Source organism: Lipotes vexillifer, unplaced genomic scaffold, assembly GCF_000442215.2.
Source record: "Lipotes vexillifer unplaced genomic scaffold, Lipotes_vexillifer_v1.1 scaffold137, whole genome shotgun sequence".
NCBI classification, from domain to species: domain Eukaryota; kingdom Metazoa; phylum Chordata; class Mammalia; order Artiodactyla; family Lipotidae; genus Lipotes; species Lipotes vexillifer.
This window is the reverse complement of record NW_006775780.1, coordinates 3,684,174-3,702,253: the sequence shown is the minus strand read 5'-3', so window position 1 is coordinate 3,702,253 and position 18,080 is coordinate 3,684,174. Positions and strand designations below refer to the sequence as shown.

Genomic DNA, 18,080 nt, shown 5'->3' with positions numbered 1-18,080 from the left:
GAGAAAGAGCGGCCAGTGAGGAGGGAGAACCAGCAAGCACAGTGGCCCAGAAGCGAGGGTTTCAGGGATCAAGTGATGAACCACTTTGTTAAGATGGTGCCGAGAGGTCATGTCACGTGAGGACTGAGACCTGTTCATTGGATTGGCTACATGAAGGTCATAGGTAACCTTGACAAAAGCTGCTGTGGTGCAGTGGTTTGGACAAAAGGATGTCATGGGAGAGTCTGCCTGATTCCTGGCTGAGGTTCATGTCTTCTTTGTCAATCACATTTCACCAATTGTCACAGTGTAGGAACCTCAGGAAACAAGAAAATGAGATTAGTTTTTCATAATTTGAGGTTTTTTCTGGATCCTGTTTAATAATCTATCAGGGATTAAGTTGACTGTTGCAAACTCTGTCTTCCTCCCCCTTTTGCAAAGAGCAATGTAGTCTGCCCCTCTCAAGGATCTCATTGCAACTCATCATCCCAGTGGCCGAGCCACGTGCAGAGCCCATCCTCTTTATGCTTTGGGGTGGGCTCCCCTGAGCCCAGTGATCTGAGCTCATTTCAAGGACTTAAGTGCAGTTGTGTGACCCCCCTGTCTGTTTTGGGCTTACAACTTCCTTCCTTTCCATTTCTTCCTAAGGCTCTACCTTGATCCAGTAGGTAGATTTCCTTTTCCCTTTGGATTTCCATCACCATCATCCTAATCCAGAGGGCAGTTTTTAAGACACTTAGGGAGGCATTATTATATCTGTGTTTCTCAACCCTGGCTGCACATCACATTTACCTTTGGAGGGTGTTGTTTTTTTCCATTTAAAGAAAATCCTAATTTGAGTTTCTTACAACTCTAAGAGAATTATTTTCTTATCATCATGGTGAAATTGTGATGTGTTTTCCTAATGGGTTTTAGAATTGTAATATATTCTGGTGAGCTGTCACCTTCTCTTGTGGTATATTATGAAACCTAATCAGATTTTTTCCCCCTCCTTTTCTAATGTAACCTCCAAAAAATTTCCTGTATTGTACAGAGCATGCCAGAGTAGTCCTCAAAGAGATATAGTAGTCTACAGCAGTGGTTCTTAGACTTGAACCTGCACCAAAATCATCTGGAGGGCTTGTTAAAACACAGGATACCGAACTCCACACCTAAAGTTTCTGATTGGGTAGGTCTGAATTTGCATATCAAACAAGCTCCAGGAGATACTGATGCTGCCGATACTTTGAGAGCTAGATCTCCAGACTCTAGTGGACAAATATCCTTAAGGTTGTACACACAGAGAGCTTTCCTGAACTGGCAGAACCAGGATGATAACCATGGCCAAGCGCAGAGACAGGGCTGGCACTTGACTTGGTTGGGCCTCTCTGAGATGTTGGTAACCCTGAGCCCTGCAGAAGTGGAAACTCTTCAGGTGCAGTAGGCCTCAGGAGGTCCTCACCCTGAGGTGATGTTTTGGTTGCAGCCATATACTTGGGTTCTCTTTGCCTTCCTGAAAAAGATTACACGTAGCCTTGTCTTTGGCCTGTCAACGTTGGCTTGGAAAACACAACCCTTACATGGTTTAGAAGAGCAAATGTAAGCCCCCTTTATCAATAGTACCTACACAATATCAATACTCCAGAGAAAATTAAATGACAACTGGATTGAACAGAGGGTGTCTGTTGCAGCTCTATTGGGCAAGCCCTTTGTTATATTTGAACATAGATAGGAGGATTCCAGAGGAAAAAATACTGATCGTGGGGGATTCCTTAAATTATTTTACATTAACCATACGAACAGAATTCCTCTAAGTCATCCAGAATCTCCAAAGTACTCATCAAAGATTCTTTGGTTCCCCACCCCCTGCTCCCCAGAGAGGTAGGAAAATTGTGCCCCTTGTCTTTTATCTCCCTTCCTCTTTCGAGAAATCTCCCTCCAGGACCGACCACCCTTTAGAATGATCCACAGATTCTAAGCATTGATCACTAAGGGAATGTTTACAGGGTTTTTGTTTTTATTTGTGTTTGATTTATTTATAATATGTCATAAATTTCTTTAACTCATAGGCTGCACTGCTTTTCTTTTGTTCTTCTTGACCGTGAAGAATGTCAAGATTCTTTGGGAATATAAAAGATTTTTTTTTTAACGTGTTAATTTTTAGAATTTAAATTGAAACCCACATTCCAAAGCTTCTTGATGACACATGCTGGGTAAAATTGTGAGCAGAATTTGTAGGGACCAACACCCCTGGTGTCCACCAGATTCCATTTTCAGATTCCTAGATGGTTGGCCGTAATTGTTCCTTAACACTCTCCTGAGCAGCCGAAATATTTCTAAACTGTGAATGTTACTTGTTTCTCTAGCCACTTAAGACCCTCTCAAGACAAGTTCCCTATAGACAAGTACAGAATAATTTCTGTCAGATTATCTTTTCCTTTCATGTTTTCTGTTGCAGAAATGTGTGGCAGGAGGGCTCGTTGTAATCTGGTGTGATTACAAGCCATCTGCTGTTCTTCCGAGAAGCAGCGTGTGGCCAGAGTAAAACAGCGGAAAAGAATTAGGAGGCATTTATTAGCTCTTAGGAGAAACAAGGGGAAACCTGCGCCCGACCTATTTGTCAACGTTAGTGGAACTGACAGTTGAGAGTTCATTGAAAATTCTCTGGAATTTGAAACAAATTCTACCTTTGGAGAGAAACAAAACAAAACGACCCATATTTCTTTCTTAAGCCCTTCGGATGTGCTGAAATCTTGTACCTGAATTCTCTCATTTAATCCTCAAAACGACTCTGTGAAGCATCTTGCATTATTGTCCCATTTTGCACTGCGGGGACTTACCCAGGGTCTGAGGGTCTGAGGCTCAGGGAGGGGGCTGCGCCAGGTCTGTCCTGCCCCCTCGTCATCCCCACTCCTCTCTGCTCACATGCTCTGGACGTGCCACGGGCCGGTCTCCTAGGAATAGTGGCCTGGGGGTTACATTTAAAAGGATAATTTTTGGAAAAATCACTGGGGTTAGTATCTAAAGAAATGAAGGCCGTTCTTATTTTTCAAAGAGAGTGACTGAGAGCCTGTTCCTAACTGCACTCTTCATGCAGTGATGGGTTTTAGAGGCTGTGGTTTGGCCTCGAGTATGACTTAAAGGTTCCAGGGGGCATGTGGGAAACTTAAGCGTCGCTTCGTGATACCGCTTTGTTGGCCTTCGCTTCATTCCCAGCAGCACTTTGCTTCCCTTCTCAGATCCTATCCATAGCTTGTGTGAAGCACTGTGTGAGCATTTTAGGCAAAAAAAAAACCCAGAACTCTTTCTGAGCAGGAGACCAGAGACAATTTACTGAAGGACATCAGCCCCTGTGACTCTATTTGTTTCTCCTTTTAGAAGTTGTCATCACACTCAGTAACTCTGCTTGTCTGCCCTCTTTTTCTCTCATTCCTTTGTGATTTGCTTCCTGCCCATGTAGAACCTTTTCCCAACCACAGCAATAAATCTGTTAAGAAAAACAAACAAATGACTGAAAAGGTGTACATCCCTGACCTGTAGTCAAATGTCCCAGAGCAGAAACCAAACAGAGAGAAATTCCCTCCCCTCCTGATTCCTTTCCACTTGAGAAAAGTCACACCCTTCCCTGCATCCCTTTCAACCAGAAAAACTTGACCTCAAAGCACTAGTCATCCATTTGCAACCAAGGAAGCCCTATGTAGGTTCCTTCTAATGGGTCTGGATCCATATAATCAGCCAGGGTTTGATTGCAAGATGGGACAGTAACCATCTAGCGTGCAGCAGTGGCCATCTCTGCCTGTTTTCCCGGGTGATAGTGTTTTGTGCATGTATGAGGCAACCTTAGTTGGAAACCATGAGCTTGATTCTGTTCTGAGGACAAGGTGCAGGTGAGAGGGTGGTAATCCCTCCTAGAGAGAGAACAGGGCAGACACTTAAGTAATTTTCATCACTGATGTATTATTTTCACTTATTGAACAAACACTCTTCCCGGCCATCTCTGTGCCAGGCCCAGTACTAGGCATTGATAACCCAAAGGTAACGGAAAGCAGCTCCTTCTCGCAAGCAGTCCTCGGGAGCCAGGAAGCGTGCAGTCCTGTGCGGACGGCCTGTAAGGAGTCCCACAACAGGAGTGTAAATAAAATGCTGTGGCAGCAGAGAAGAGCTCAGTCTTGCCTGCATGTGGTCGGAGAGTGCTCTGGGGGGAAGAGCTCGTTGGTTGCTAAGATTTTTCCCTCAGCCAGCTCCACTGAGCTTCTCCATTTCCTGTGGTTAATACCGTGATTTCTAGCCATGAGACTGGTATTTTCTGTCATTGGTTGCCAAGACTAAATCCTGCCCACAGAGGTCAGCCCAGCAGGACATGTGCTCTCCTGTTGCCTATTCCAAAATGACGGTGGACTTGCCTGCTGTGCTTGCAGGGCCCATTGTGAACCAATGGAGGATGGTGCCAGGTGCCAGACTCAGGGTGGCTCTTTCAGAAGCTTTATAGGAGGGCAGACGTGACATGGGCCAATGGAGTCCAGGCAAATGGTTGCAAATCAAAACCCTAAGAGATGGGATCTTAGAGCATAAGGCACCTTGAAGGAGACCTAGTTGTGTCATTTTACAAAGAGGGAAACTGACACCCAGAGAGGGGAGGTGGGACACCCCTCCTAAACTGGGGTGTCACCAGAAGAGGTCGCGGCCTTGGACTCCCTGTGCTAGGCCGTTCTCCTGTTTGTCAGCAGAAGGCTTTCCCAGGCCCTCTCTGTGTGCTGTGCTCTCGACTTCAGGCTGTGTCTCGTTCTGTGACTAAGAATATAGAGTGTTCCTCCTACCTGTCCTGACGAGTATTGCTAGGTTGGCAGGCATCACTCCAAACAAAACCCAGCCATGATCACCAGGGATCTTTGATGAGAGAGAGGGAGAGCTCTTGAGCTTCTCAGTGTCTCCAGAATGCTGAATGGTAATTGTTTCTGCCTCTCTGGGGCACAATAAATACAATAATGCACTGAGAGGGCTTGATGCAGGGCCTGGCACACAGTAAGTGCTCAGCAAATCTTAACTGTTGTGATCGCCAACTTATTTCCCCTTTGGAAGTTTTTGCAATTAGATGAAGGGTGTCGTGTATTCCGATAGTACAGCTAACTGTTTATTCTCCTGTCCCCTGACCCAACTGTCTGCGTGTTTATGGCATATGCCATCCTGAAGGTATGCTGGTTTCTTTTCTCGAATGTAAACTCCAAGCTTGGATTTCTTGGGCAAGTATTTTAAGGAAGAACAGGGGGTGAAATTGACAAAATATTTGCGTTGACTTTTCTTCAGCCTGAGCTCCCTGGATGGGGCTGTTCACGTCAGGAGACCTCTTTTCCTGCCCTGCCACCCGACCCCACCTTTGGCGTGACGTGTCGCCCTTCTCCTTCCTTCTCCCCACAGCCCTCTCGCCCCACTCTCTCCGCACCGGGGCTTTCACCTCCATGCTGCACTCTTTCTCCAGCAGGTAACCTACCCCCGTGGCAGCTTTAGGATCTGAGCCCTCAGGGCCTCTCTTCAGCCCAGGGAAGGGAGCTGCGGGACCCCGTTCAGAATCCTTGGTTCCATCAAAAGGCACCGATGGGGTGGGCCTGTGCAGCTGCCATCACTCACCTTAGAGGGGACAGGAGGCCAGTTCCCAAGGAGAGTGGAGGGGGTTCCAGGCCAGGCAGCCTTAAACGTGCCTCCACATGGGGTCAGGAAATGAGTCCCGAGGGGCCTTCCACAGGGGGGGATATCTCTTCCAAGTAGTGCGCACAAGTTGGCTTTGAGGGGTAAAAGATTAGGATTTGATTCCTGGGTCTGTCCTTCACTGCCTGCGTAATCTTGGACTTGGCCTTTACCGTCTCTGACTCCGCTTCCTTACCTATAAAATGCGAGTAATAGTCGTACTCCTTTACAGCTTAGTGGCGAGGATTAAATTGAATACTGTGAATTAAAGTCAGTATTTTAAACTGTGCTCTTTCTTGCAAAAGCATGGGACTTTTAAATTTTGTGCTATAACCTATATGCGGTTCGTTTGGATATGAAAATATTTAATATTATGCTAGAGCCTTTGAGTCAAGTTGATGCTCCAGGAGGATAATTGCCATGTTTTTTTCATGAAGATAGTCAGGAGAAATGTCTTTCTAGATTGAGTATCGGGATTGATTGAGTTATCCTCAGCACCGATTTGTTCTCATCTGACGGCCTCTGGCCTCTTGTTTTTCACATTGGTAACTAGCAAACTGAGAGCAGACTGTTGCAGAGACTTAGGACATGGTGGGGCTTTTGTACAGACCTATGAGACCTAGCACTGGCTTCATTTTATCTTTTTACCCTTGTTTTTCTTACTTATTCCCCCTTTTTAAATCTTTGCCTTGTTAGTCCAGGCTGCCTTAAATCTTTAATAGTAGGTGGGTGTATGATGCCAGTGACAATGCGACAGACCCATATGGGGGAAACTGCCTGTGGGCCCTGGGGTCACCCTTGCCCCTCCCCCTCCGCACCCAACCGCATGCTCTTGACTCTGTCTTCTGAGTATCCCTCGAATCTGCTCCTTCCTCCCCACCTCAGGATCACTTTCTACTGCCTCTTGTTTGGGCTCTTGTGGTGGCTTTAAACCTGGATGCCTGGCTCAGGTCATTTCCACCCTCCAGCCTGCAGTCTCCTTGGCCCCTCAGCCCTTCCGGGGCTCCTCTGTGCTCTGAGCCCTCCTGCCCTCTTTCCATGTTGTCAGACTCCACCATCCTCAGAGCATATACCGAGCTCCTTCCTTGGGCCTCTCTCTCGACCACTTGTCACCCTGTTCCTCAGGACTCAGCTGCAACATCACACCCTCCTCCCTGGCCTCCCTCAGGGGGAGTTGACACTCAGCTCCCTTGGGTGTGCACTGTGGTCACACTGCCTGCAGTGCTCTGATACGCCCCCCCGCACCACCTCTGGCCCAGGGCTCCTGTGAAACTCAGTGGGGAATGAATAAATGAATGAACGAACGAATGAGAGACTGTGGAGAACCTTCCACATAACTCAGAGTTTTGAGCCTGCATCTGAGAGAGCTACACGTATGAGAAATGGTAGCAGTTTCACCTTTATTTTACACTTATTGTACAATTAGAGGACAAGATCTCCCACCCCTGAAGACTTGGTAACTGTTAAGTTTTGGCTTTGGAATTCTTAGGAAAGAAATAGGAAAAATCACCAACATGCTTGGTTGGCAGTGAGTTTGGGGTGAGGTAATCCTAGGATCCTTGAATTCCCTTTTTCCAAAATATGGAAAATGAGTGGTTGTCACTGGTGATGGCATAGTTGTTGCTGCTCCAGAATAAGGAGGGAGAAAGTTGTTCTATGACACATCAGTGTCCTGGGCTCAGTCAGAGTGACCTTGTCCCCAGAGTGGTGTCAGAGCCCCCAGTTTGCAGATAAGGCTGTGACTGCCCCCCCACTTCCTTCCTTCCTTCCTTCCCTCCTTCCTTCCTTCCCTCCTTCCTTCCTTCCCTCCTTCCTTCCTTCCTCCCTCCCTCCCTCCGTCCCTCCCTTCCTTCCACTAAATATTAAGCATTTACTGTGAGCTGGCACTGTGCTGATCCCTGGGATGCAGAGGGACTGAGGTGTGGACCCTGTCTCCACTGAGGAGCTGACAGTCTGGCAGGGGAGGCCCCTACATGGACCAGCCACTGAATGCAGAAATAAGCACGGGAAGCATTGCTGATCCGGAGGAGGGAGTGGCAAACTGTTCAGAAAAGCTCCATGGGGATGGCCACACTCCTGTGAGGGTTTGAGGATGTGTGAGAGCCCACTGAGCATGGGAGCATCGAGGTGCCCTGGAAGCAAAGGGCAGAGAGCATGTGCCCAGGAGCAGTGGGAGACAGTGGAGAGCGGGCCTCATCAGAGACTTGGAGCCTCAGCATCCCCTCTGCGGCAGGCGTGGCTCTGGTGGAGGCTGGGGAGTTCATCCAGGACTCCGAGAAGTGGCCCTGATGTTCCAAGTGGGAGATGACGTGAGCTGGAGAGCCAGAGAGGAGGGGTGTGTTTAGCTCTTAAAGAAGCCAAATCTACCAGGCGTGGTGACTGAGGGTGAGGGAAGGGAGGAGTTAGGGGTGACTCCCAGGTTTTTGGCCGAAACCTCTGGGTGGAGGGGGAGGAAGCTGGACTGGCCCCCAGCCGGTTGGTTCCCAGCCCAGGCATGGGATGCAGAGCTTCCTCTCGTAGCTGCTGGGCTGTGAGGGAGGTAACGCGGCCTGTGTAGCATGAGCAGCTCTGGCCTGAGAGCCCAGTGATGCTGACTGTGCTGCTCTGCCTGGAAGAGTAGAGAAGAAATGGCCCCTATTTAAGGGGCAGGAGGGGCGGGGGCTGTGCTGCCAGCAGCAGTCAGGGCTGGTGTTCTTTTTCTTTCTTTTTTTTTTTTTTTTTTTTTTTTTTTTTTTTTTTTTACTTCTGTTTACTCATGGGAGAAAAGAAGCAAAGCTTTGAGAGCAGGGAACTTCAGAAAGGCAAAATATCTCTGATTACTGTGGGAGCTGGAGAGAGCTCTTGCTGGAAAACTCAGAAGGCTGGCTGCAGAGGGAGAGCCCCGCTGGGGAGTCTGGCAGGAAGCCCGGGAAGGTTTGAGCACCAGAGTGAGATTCAATGATTTATTTAAAAAAAAAAAAAAAAAGACATTCTAATCAGTCTTCTTATAATCAAACAGACTAGCTTCTTTGTGATCAGAGCTAAAATGATGAAAAAAATACCAAATTGGACCTTATCATTCAATTTTTTAGGATACTGTTACATAGTATCAGTTTATGTTGTTCAAACGTCACTATTTTTTTTAATTTAAAAAATCATCTTTGCTAATGAAAAAGGGATAGCAGAGAACTTGGTTTGACTGAACAGTCAGGGTGGAACACCCACAGGAAACCCAGTAGAATGTGTATGAGGCATGTCTCACCTCTTTGGAGGGACTCTTGTTCTGGGATCCCTGGAGCCTCAACAGGCCTGTGAGAGAATTCAGAGGGTCAGTGAACTTGGATGGGAAAAAAGTTGCATCTTTACTTTGACCAAGTTCTAATAAATTTTGTTTTTATTATGAATGAAATATTCAGAACACAATAGTATTAGCAATGTTTGTTACCATTAGAAATCACAGCTCTTTTCATATTGCATTATAATTGTGGCAGATATCTGAAAATGTCATTTATGCTTATCACTACTTTGGATTTATAGTCGTTTTTAGATCCACCACCGTGTGACAAGATCCAATGCCTTATTGAACAAGTACCATTACTATATTACAATTTTTTTTAATATGGGTAACTGTACTGCAGTATAATTGGCTTTCTTTTTACTCCTATGCATTGTGTCTCCATGCATTGAAAAACATTGTTATGCACAGGTTTCATCAGCTTCACAACTGATGCACAGGTTTCATCAGCTTCACAACAAAGAGGCCCGTGGCACATGAAAGGTTAATAATCCCTGGCTAAGATCCTGTAGTTGTGACATGAGACCTCCACCTGGTGGCAGCATACTCCTTAAAGGTTAAATCGATAATCAACATGGAAGAAACTTTTAAAATAACAGTGTATTTGAATATGGTTTTCAAACATTTTTGACCACAACCCACAGTGAGAAATAGGCTTTATATCATAACTCAGTACACTCATACCTAAGTTTCACAAAACAAGACTTAACTTTATCATGTGATACATTGATATTTTTTTTTAATCCCATTTCTCTTTCATTAAAATAAAATGCTGGTTGCAGCTCACTAAACTGTAGTTCTGTGGGTGACATTGCGCTGTTTGACATTGTAGGAGACCATTTTTCATTATACTTTATGATTTATTACCCAGGGAAGTTCACTTTGTTCTCCCCCAAAATACCCACACATTTTCAAGGACATAATACTTACATTTTAAATATATGTCAACAAATATGAGTATATTTTTACACAGTACTTAAAAAATCATTTATTATTGATATGTAACGTGTATACAGGGAAACGAGCTGATCTTAATTGTATAACAAGACATAGAACATTCCCCAGTCAATTTCTCCCTGAGCAATCACTGTGCTGATTTCTTTGACCATAGATTTAATTTTGCTTTTCTAGAACTTTATATAAATGGAATCATGAAGTATGTATTTTAGCCTGGCTTTGCTCAGTGCAATGATATTGATATTAGTCTGTGTTGAGCGGATCAGTAGTTTGGTGAGGAGGGTTCCATTGCATGAATATACCGCAATTTGTTTGTTCTCCTGGTGAGAGACTTTCGGGTTGTCTTCCATTTCGATTCTTGCAAATAAAATATCCACACACATTTGTGTACATTTCTTTGTGTGCATATATGTTTCATCTCTCGCAGGTAAATACCTGAGGTGGAATTGCTGCCTCAGATGGTAAAATAAATACGTGTTTAACTGTAGGAAACTGACAAACATTTGCTAGGGTGGTTGAACCATTTTCCATTGCCACGAGCAGTGTGTGAGTTTGGGTCACTCCCCATCCTTACCAACATTTGGTGTGCGTCAGTCTTTTTCACTGCAGTCGTTGTGGTAGGGGTGTAGTTGTATCTCTTGACAGTGTTAATTTGTATTTGCTTGATAAGCGATGATGTTGTACACTTTTTTTCATGTGCCTATTCACCAGTTGTTTGTCTTAATTATGAAGTGTCTGTTCAAGGTTGTTTTTCTTTTGTTTTTTTAACGTCAATTTGTAGAAGTATTTTTTACATATTTTGGACACCAGTCCTTTATGTCAGACATGTGCATTTATGAATATTTTCTCCCAGTCTATGGCATACATATCCATTTTATTAATGGTGTCTTTTGATGAGCAGAAGTTTTAAATTTTGATCAAGTCCAGTGTGCTGATTTTTTTTTTTTTTATAATTAGTGCTTTCTGGATCCTGTCTAAGAAATCTTTTTCTACCCCAAGTTTGGGAAGATAGATTTGGTTTTTTACATTTAGGTCTGTGATTCATCTCAAATCAATTTCTGTGTATGGTGTGAGGTAGGTGTCGAGTTTCATTTTCTTTCCATATTATATCTGGTATTCTCACACCGTTTGTTGGAAAAAAAATTTTTTTTTCACCACTGAATTATAGCACAGAATTAAAAAAAAAAATTGTTTGGCCAAAGAGGTACAAAAATGACTTTCCCTGCTGGCCATAAAGCAACCCACAGTGCTTTTCTAAGTTAGTTCATCCACAGTTATCTTGAGATTCTCAGCTTACTTTACTCTTACGGTATGAGGGTTTATGAAGCTACACGTTTTTACAAGGTCTGTAGCCATGCTGCAGAGCTGCTAGCTACATGTGGCTGTTTAGATTGAAATTAAATAAAATTAAAAGTTCAGCTTCTCAGTCACAGTAGCCACATTTCAAGTGCACAGTAACCACATAAGCCTATTGGCTTCCCTATTGAACAGTGCAGATAGAGAAGATTTCCATTTTTTCCAAAATGCTAGACAGCACTAGCCTATCAAATAAGAAAGGAGACAGGCTTTGTAGCATATTTTAATAAAACTCATGTAGTTTTCATAACTGTCATTTAGCATCTGCCTTCTGCTCTTTGGTTCTTTTTCATTTGTCCGTGCTTCTAGTTCTAGTCCAAGATGTACGGTTCCAGCCAGTCCATTTGTCTGTCTAAAAATGCAGTAACTTCTGTCTGTTCTCGCCTATTTGGAAGAAAGAATTCCCCTGGCCGTCCACGGACTCATTCTTTTCTGGAGCCTACCTCGTACTGACCTATTTAACTTTTCTCAGTGTTTAATAGCCTTCCAACTGCTGCCAGATTTCTGGGCATCCTCCTTGAAGGTGCGGCCCAGAGATAGATATTTTGTCTTTCCTATCCTGATTAAAATTAAGTCTCTCAAAAAAAAAAAAAAAAAATTAAATCTCTCCCTAGCATTTCTAGCATAAATTATAAACTTGCAAAAAGCATCGGGTTATGAGTTTTACCCCGCCCCATATTAACGTTTCTGTCCAGTAGTGAACTTTGTTGCCGTTTCATCATGAGCAACCACATAGGAATTTGTGAGATTTTCTCTCATTGTTTGCTGGGCGTAAGCTAACTCTACCATTAATGTCTTTCAGTGTGGGAATTTTGCTGTCCTGGTGGATCTTCATATATCTCCGCAAGGTTCAAACAAAGATACCAGCTGGTTTTCTGAACAGAAGAAAGAGGTACCAGAAAACTTTTCACTATTTTATAAAATTGAAGTATAGTTGATTTACGGTGTTTCAGTTGTACAGCAAAGTGATTCAGTTATACATACAAACACACACACACACACACACACACACACACACACACACGTACGTATTCTTTTTCAGATTCTTTTCCTTTATAGGTTATTACATGATATTTTTTTTAATAAATTCTTTCAGGATTTATTTCATTAGTAGTGGAATTAGTTCTTCTTTTTTTTTTTCTTTTTGGCTGCACTGGGTCTTTGTTGCTGTGTGCAGGCTTTCTCTAGTTGCGGCGAGCGGGGGCTACTCTTCGTTGCGGTGCATGGGCTTCTCATTGCAGTGGCTTCTCTTGTTGCAGAGCACAGGCTCTAGGAGCATGGGCTTCAGTAGTTGTGGCACTTGGGCTTCAGTAGTTGCAGCACGCGGGCTCTAAAGTGCAGGCTCAGTAGTTGTGGCGCACGGGCTTAGCTGCTCCGCGGCATGTGGGATCTTCTTGGACCAGGGATCGAACCCGTGTCCCCTGCTTGGCAGGCGGAGTCTTTAACCACTGCGCCATCAGGGAAGTCCTATTACATGATACTGAATATAGTTCCCTGTGCTGTCCTTAAAACTTTTCACTATTTTAAATGCAATGAGCTGCTCTTAAAAGGAATATTAGCTCTTCTTCCAGCTTTCATTTTCATTAGTGGACAATAAATCTTGAGTGCTATTTAATCCTTGAAAAACAGTTGTGTTCCCCACAACAGACATACACCTGCTTTTTTGTTGTTGCTGTTTCTTCGGAAACTGACACATCTATTTCCTTTGCTATTCTAGTATTTAAACCAGAAATTTCCTACCTCTTTGTTTGGGGGAAAGGGTTCTTTGTATTAAAAAAAGAAGAGGTTGGGGCTTCCCTGGTGGTGCAGTGGTTGAGAGTCCGCCTGCCAATGCAGGAGATACGGGTTCGTGCCCCGGTCCGGGAAGATCCCACATGCCGCGGAGCGGCTGGTCCTGTGAGCCATGGCCACTGAGCCTGCGCGTCCGGAGCCTGTGCTCTGCAACAGGAGAGGCCACGACAGTGAGAGACCCACGTACCGCAAAAGAAAAAAAATAATAAAAAAAAAAGGAGTTAAAGTGACTTTTCCAGGTAAGCAGGGACTGTAATCCTGACTGGCCGTAAAGGATGGACTGAGCACCTGGAGCAGGTGTGGGGTTGACACAAAGCTGGTCTTTCTCACCGGTCTGAAATCCTCTTCTGCACCGTGTGATCCTTTGACAAAGTGTAGAGATGGTTGATCACGGCCCTCGTCTCGCCGTGGCAAGTCACTAAGCTGATGCTCAGTCAGTAAAGGAAGTGGTCATGTGACAGGGTGGCGATGTTGGACCTCCTGGGGCCCCAGCCTCCTCATCTGCAGATGAAGGGGTTCTCCCAGACCCTGGCTGAGTCACTCCCGGCTCTCAGTTTCCGAGGTCCCACCCAAGTGCCACTGTGGCAGAGGGTGAGAAGGTGCCTCTAGCTCTCATCACGTGCTTGGCTCCCTTCTCCAGATCCCTGCTTACAGGAGAGCAGGACGGTGAGCCTGTGGCTTTCACATAACTTTCCAAATGTTAGAGCCCTTGGTGTCTTCCATGATATTCGTTGGTCACAATAGCTTTTTAGAGCTAGAAATAAAAATACATTTTATTAAAAGGTAGTATATGGAGAAGAAACTAGTGATAGTGGTACTTTTTTATACCACTTTTTTACGCCTTTACTGTGATAACTGTTTTCAGTCAGCTTTTGGAGATAACTAGTAAAGAAAACTCCCAAAAGAAAATTTATAAGTGATACATTCTCGGTCAGGAGATAATAGTATCATCAGGACTCTGTGGTCCTCATTTTGCGAAGGATACCCAATGGCCTGAAGCTAGAGCAAGGAGGCCCAAGATTCTGTATGATGGGATTTTCGTTCAGGTAAATAGCCGTGAACCATACTCTTCAGGGCTTAACGTTTGACAAGCCAGCATCTCCTTCTACAACTCACCTTCATGTCATTCCAAGCTTTGGCTTCTCAACACCTGTCCCTGTGATTCAAAATAGTTAATTCATTTCCCCAAAGTGACTAATACGCACCCCAGGGGACCCCACCCAAAGAGTTTGACTTACATAAACAGCATCCTAGAATCCACCATTCCATTTTCCTCTATTCTCTCCCAGCTCTGCCACCACGGCCTTAGACCATTTTTGTTGATATTTAGTCAATTTTGCCAAGATTCAGTTGATTTGGAAGGCTCTACAATAAATCTGTGGGTATGTGACTCACTTCCTAGCCAAAGCGTAAGGCTAGAATTTTCCAGGGTGCCACAAGCAACTGTGCTGCTCCACCTCGTACCTATGTCCGGGCAGCAGGGCGTGACTTAGCAAGATGCTCAGAGCACGATTAGACCTGCAGAGCTCCGATGCAGTGCCAGCAAGCTGAGTTTTCCTCTCAAAGCAAAGTAGATAGTTTGTGGCTTTTACTGAAGTTGTTCCTTCAAAGTGTGTTCACTGACATTAAAATCGTTCTGGGATAATTTGTGTGTGTGTGTGTGTGTATGAGAAAGAAGAAAAGCTAGTTGAGGATATGACTTTAGCCTATGTTCAGTGTCCCAATGCTTTCATCTTTTCTTAATCATTAGATTATCTCAAGACAGGGATTTCATGAGCAATCAGTTTGATTGCATTTTAACAGTCACTTTGTGTAGTGAAAGTGTTAAGAATATCCAGTTCCTTTTTAGGAAAAGGAACTAATTACATGTATCAAACATGTGTTTATTTTGAGTCCAGCATGAGTAGTCTTTGTACCCAAACAGTTGAACTCAAACTGTTCCATTTGTAAACCTGGGGAAGCACACATGAACCCCTGTTAGCCTGGAGATGTCGGGCGCATCTCTTGCTCCTTGACTGGGACTTGGTCTTCTTGCCACCTCTCCAGTTTAGCTGGGAATTTGTCTTTTCTCGCCTTGCTCTAGTTCTTGAAGAGAACACTTCGCCAAGTGCAGTGTGGTCACTTACTAGGGTATCTCGACCACAGCGCACACTATCTACCTTCCATTTGTCAAACCTGACTCATGGAAGGAAAGCCCCGTAACTCTAGGGAGAGAGTTTGTGTGTATGGGCCTTGGCTTTATTTTTGTCATACTATTTTTAGTTCTGGCCTTATAGGGCATTTATGGCCAAATTTTAACAATCCTTGTTTCCATGTATGTCTTTCACATATTTTCTAGCTCAGTCATCGTTGAACCCTGCATGTGAAGCAAAATTCTTTAATTGTTAAAGCAACAGTATGAGACAAGGCTGCCTTTCTGTTGCGTGAACAATGCCAAAACCCTAACTGTAAACGAATACGGCTGTATTCCACAAGGCACTGCATCTTTGGGCTGCAAAATGACAGCAGGAGAGAGGACACCAGTGTTTGTATTTTATCAAGAAACTCATGTTTGTCAGTTAAGTCAAGGGTTCTCTGTACTGTTTGAGGAGTACACGTATTTGCAACAAAAGAAAAGTTTGGCTCTCGTTGCCCTTTGAAGCAGCTTACAACTCTGTCCTCATTTTAATTTATGAAGATTCTAAGAGATCAACCTGAGATGGCATTGCCAGAAACCAGTGAAACAGGTTTGAGGTGACCTGGAAACTCTGAGCCTTCTGCAGCGTCCTTGGGAACTGAACCAGAATTACCCATCCTTACGCATCAGTTCTTAATCTGAGTTAAGAAATTTAGATTTGTGGGCAATTTTTTCCTTTCCCTGCATCAGGTAACATTTTTCTGGTAGTGTAGCTGGAATGGGCAGTGTCATCCCATTGTGTGGTTGGACTTTTAAAGTTTTGTTTTTCTCTTTTTCAATAACACCGATACGTAAAATGGTAGCTCCAGAAATTTGCTAGTCGTATGGGATGCTGACATTGAATTAAAACCCTGTGTTTCTGTTGCCTAATAAATATTAGTCTACTTTTGAGCAATATAAGAAGTTAAATTATTTTTACCATGAATAGGTGAACATAGTACAGTTTTCACAAAAGCATATACAGTATCATCAACAAGTATGAGAAGAAAATCAGACTCCTGATTTCCAGTTCGCTATTCAACCCACCACTCAGTGCTATTCCTTTTTGGTAGATTTGTAAATCCCAGAAACTAATGAATTATGGTGGTTAGGTATTAAAAGTTTTTTGGACCAAGTTTGAAAAGTGGGAAATTTTTGTATAAAAATCACTGTCTCTAGTTCCTCTTAAACAAATTGGAAGATCTGGTATCACTGTGCCTTGTGTCTCCATATGAAAGCACGGGGGACTGCCCCCTGTTGACTACTTTGGGGTCGGGGTTCCCTCTGACTGTGCCTTGGCTCCCAGCTTCTCCCAGTCCACAGTCCCCACCCAGTGGGCCTGGCTCTGGGGCTACCATCTCCAGCCAGAGTTGGCTCTGTTTGACTTCTCTCTTCTGTTTGTCACAATCCCACGGGTTGATATTTACATGAAAACAGTCTTTACCTCTCTGTTATTGTCACCTCATCGCCCTGATTTTTACATTGAAGTGCTTTTATCTTCCTTTTAGAAATGTGAAACTGAGGCAGAGAGAAATGAAATGTATTTCTTATATCACAGAGTAAGCCAACATCATGGTTTCAAGCAAAGCTCAGTGGCAAATTTAAATCTGCAGCATTATCCATGAGCACATATAAGATTCCTTTATTCATTCGTAGCTAATTTAAAGAGCAAACAAAATGAAATGTTTGATTTTGGTGTTTAAATATGCATGATATTGACTTTTTTTGCATTGCATTAAATTAGAAAGTTATATCTAATTTTCTGATTTACTTTAGGAAGTCTGTTTACTGTTAAAAGAAACCATTGATTCAAGAGTGAAGGAATACTTAGGAGGTCGTAAACAGCACAGGCCGTCAAATACAGAATTCACAAGATCCAATCCCTTGTCCTTGAAAGGTAGGAATGGAGTACTTTGATTTTGGATAAAATTTCTGCTTTGTAGAGATGGCAGTTATGTTTGACTCTGACTGTCACGTTAGTACAGTGATACATTTTTAAAAAATATGTTCTATTGAAGATGCATTCATTACGTAAAACAAATTAACCGGAAAGCCCTGAAGGGCTTTTAATGGTAGGCAAAATACATAAAAATAGAAAATAAACATTCCTAAGTAAGCTATAAATTCTTTAAAGGATTTTTTTTTTTTTTTTTTTTTTTTGACAAGTAGTCTTACAGCTGGGTTTACGTTAACACTGACTTGATTTGGGGCTTTATGCTTTTCTAAGTGCTTTCATTTATGTCACCCTATTTCAGAAGTTCTCACCTGGGGGTGCTTTTGCTCCAGGGGACATTTGGAAATGTCTGTGACAGTCTGGGTTGTCATAGCCATGGAGGGGAGCTACTGGCATCTGGTGGGTAGAGGCCAGGGACGCCACTAAATATCCTACAGTGGCCAGGGCAGCTCCCCTCAGCAAGACACTATCCCCCAAAATGTCAAGGGCACTGAGGTTGAAATATCCCACCCTGTTATCCTAATAACACTTGGAGAATGGTCATAGCCTCGAGTTATGGGTGAAGATGCTGAGGTTGCGAGATTAAGGGGGTTGCCCAAATAAAAGATCATCTTCTCGAGGACGAAGATTATGTCGTGTATCTGGCATCTTCCCTTCTCCTCTCCCTGCTCCCAGCACTTAGCTCAGTGCCTGATGCACAGATTCATATTCAGCATATTCAGGGATACATTGAATATGGAGGAGGACTTGGGTGACAAGCAGCAGAACCTGACCCCCCAGCCCAGTGTTCTCTCCACTCTGTCATTGTGGTGTTTTTAATTTTTTTATTTTAAGTTAGCATTTCATGGCACTCTTTGTAGTACACTTAACAGTCAGCGCATGTTAATCCTCAGAGGACAGCACTGTAGTGCTGTGAACTAGATTATGCTAATGCAACACCTCTTTAGGGAAAG

The 18,080-nt window shown here is 43.8% G+C and overlaps 1 protein-coding gene across 1 annotated transcript in view; it reads left to right on the top strand.

The window, feature by feature from the left end:
* The window catches only part of SLX4IP (SLX4 interacting protein), a 168,453-nt gene that overhangs the window by 90,701 nt on the left and 59,672 nt on the right, over positions 1–18,080 (top strand). The window contains 2 exon segments of the mRNA XM_007472044.1: positions 12,030–12,119; positions 16,950–17,070. Coding sequence (XP_007472106.1) covers positions 12,030–12,119; positions 16,950–17,070 — 211 coding nt within the window.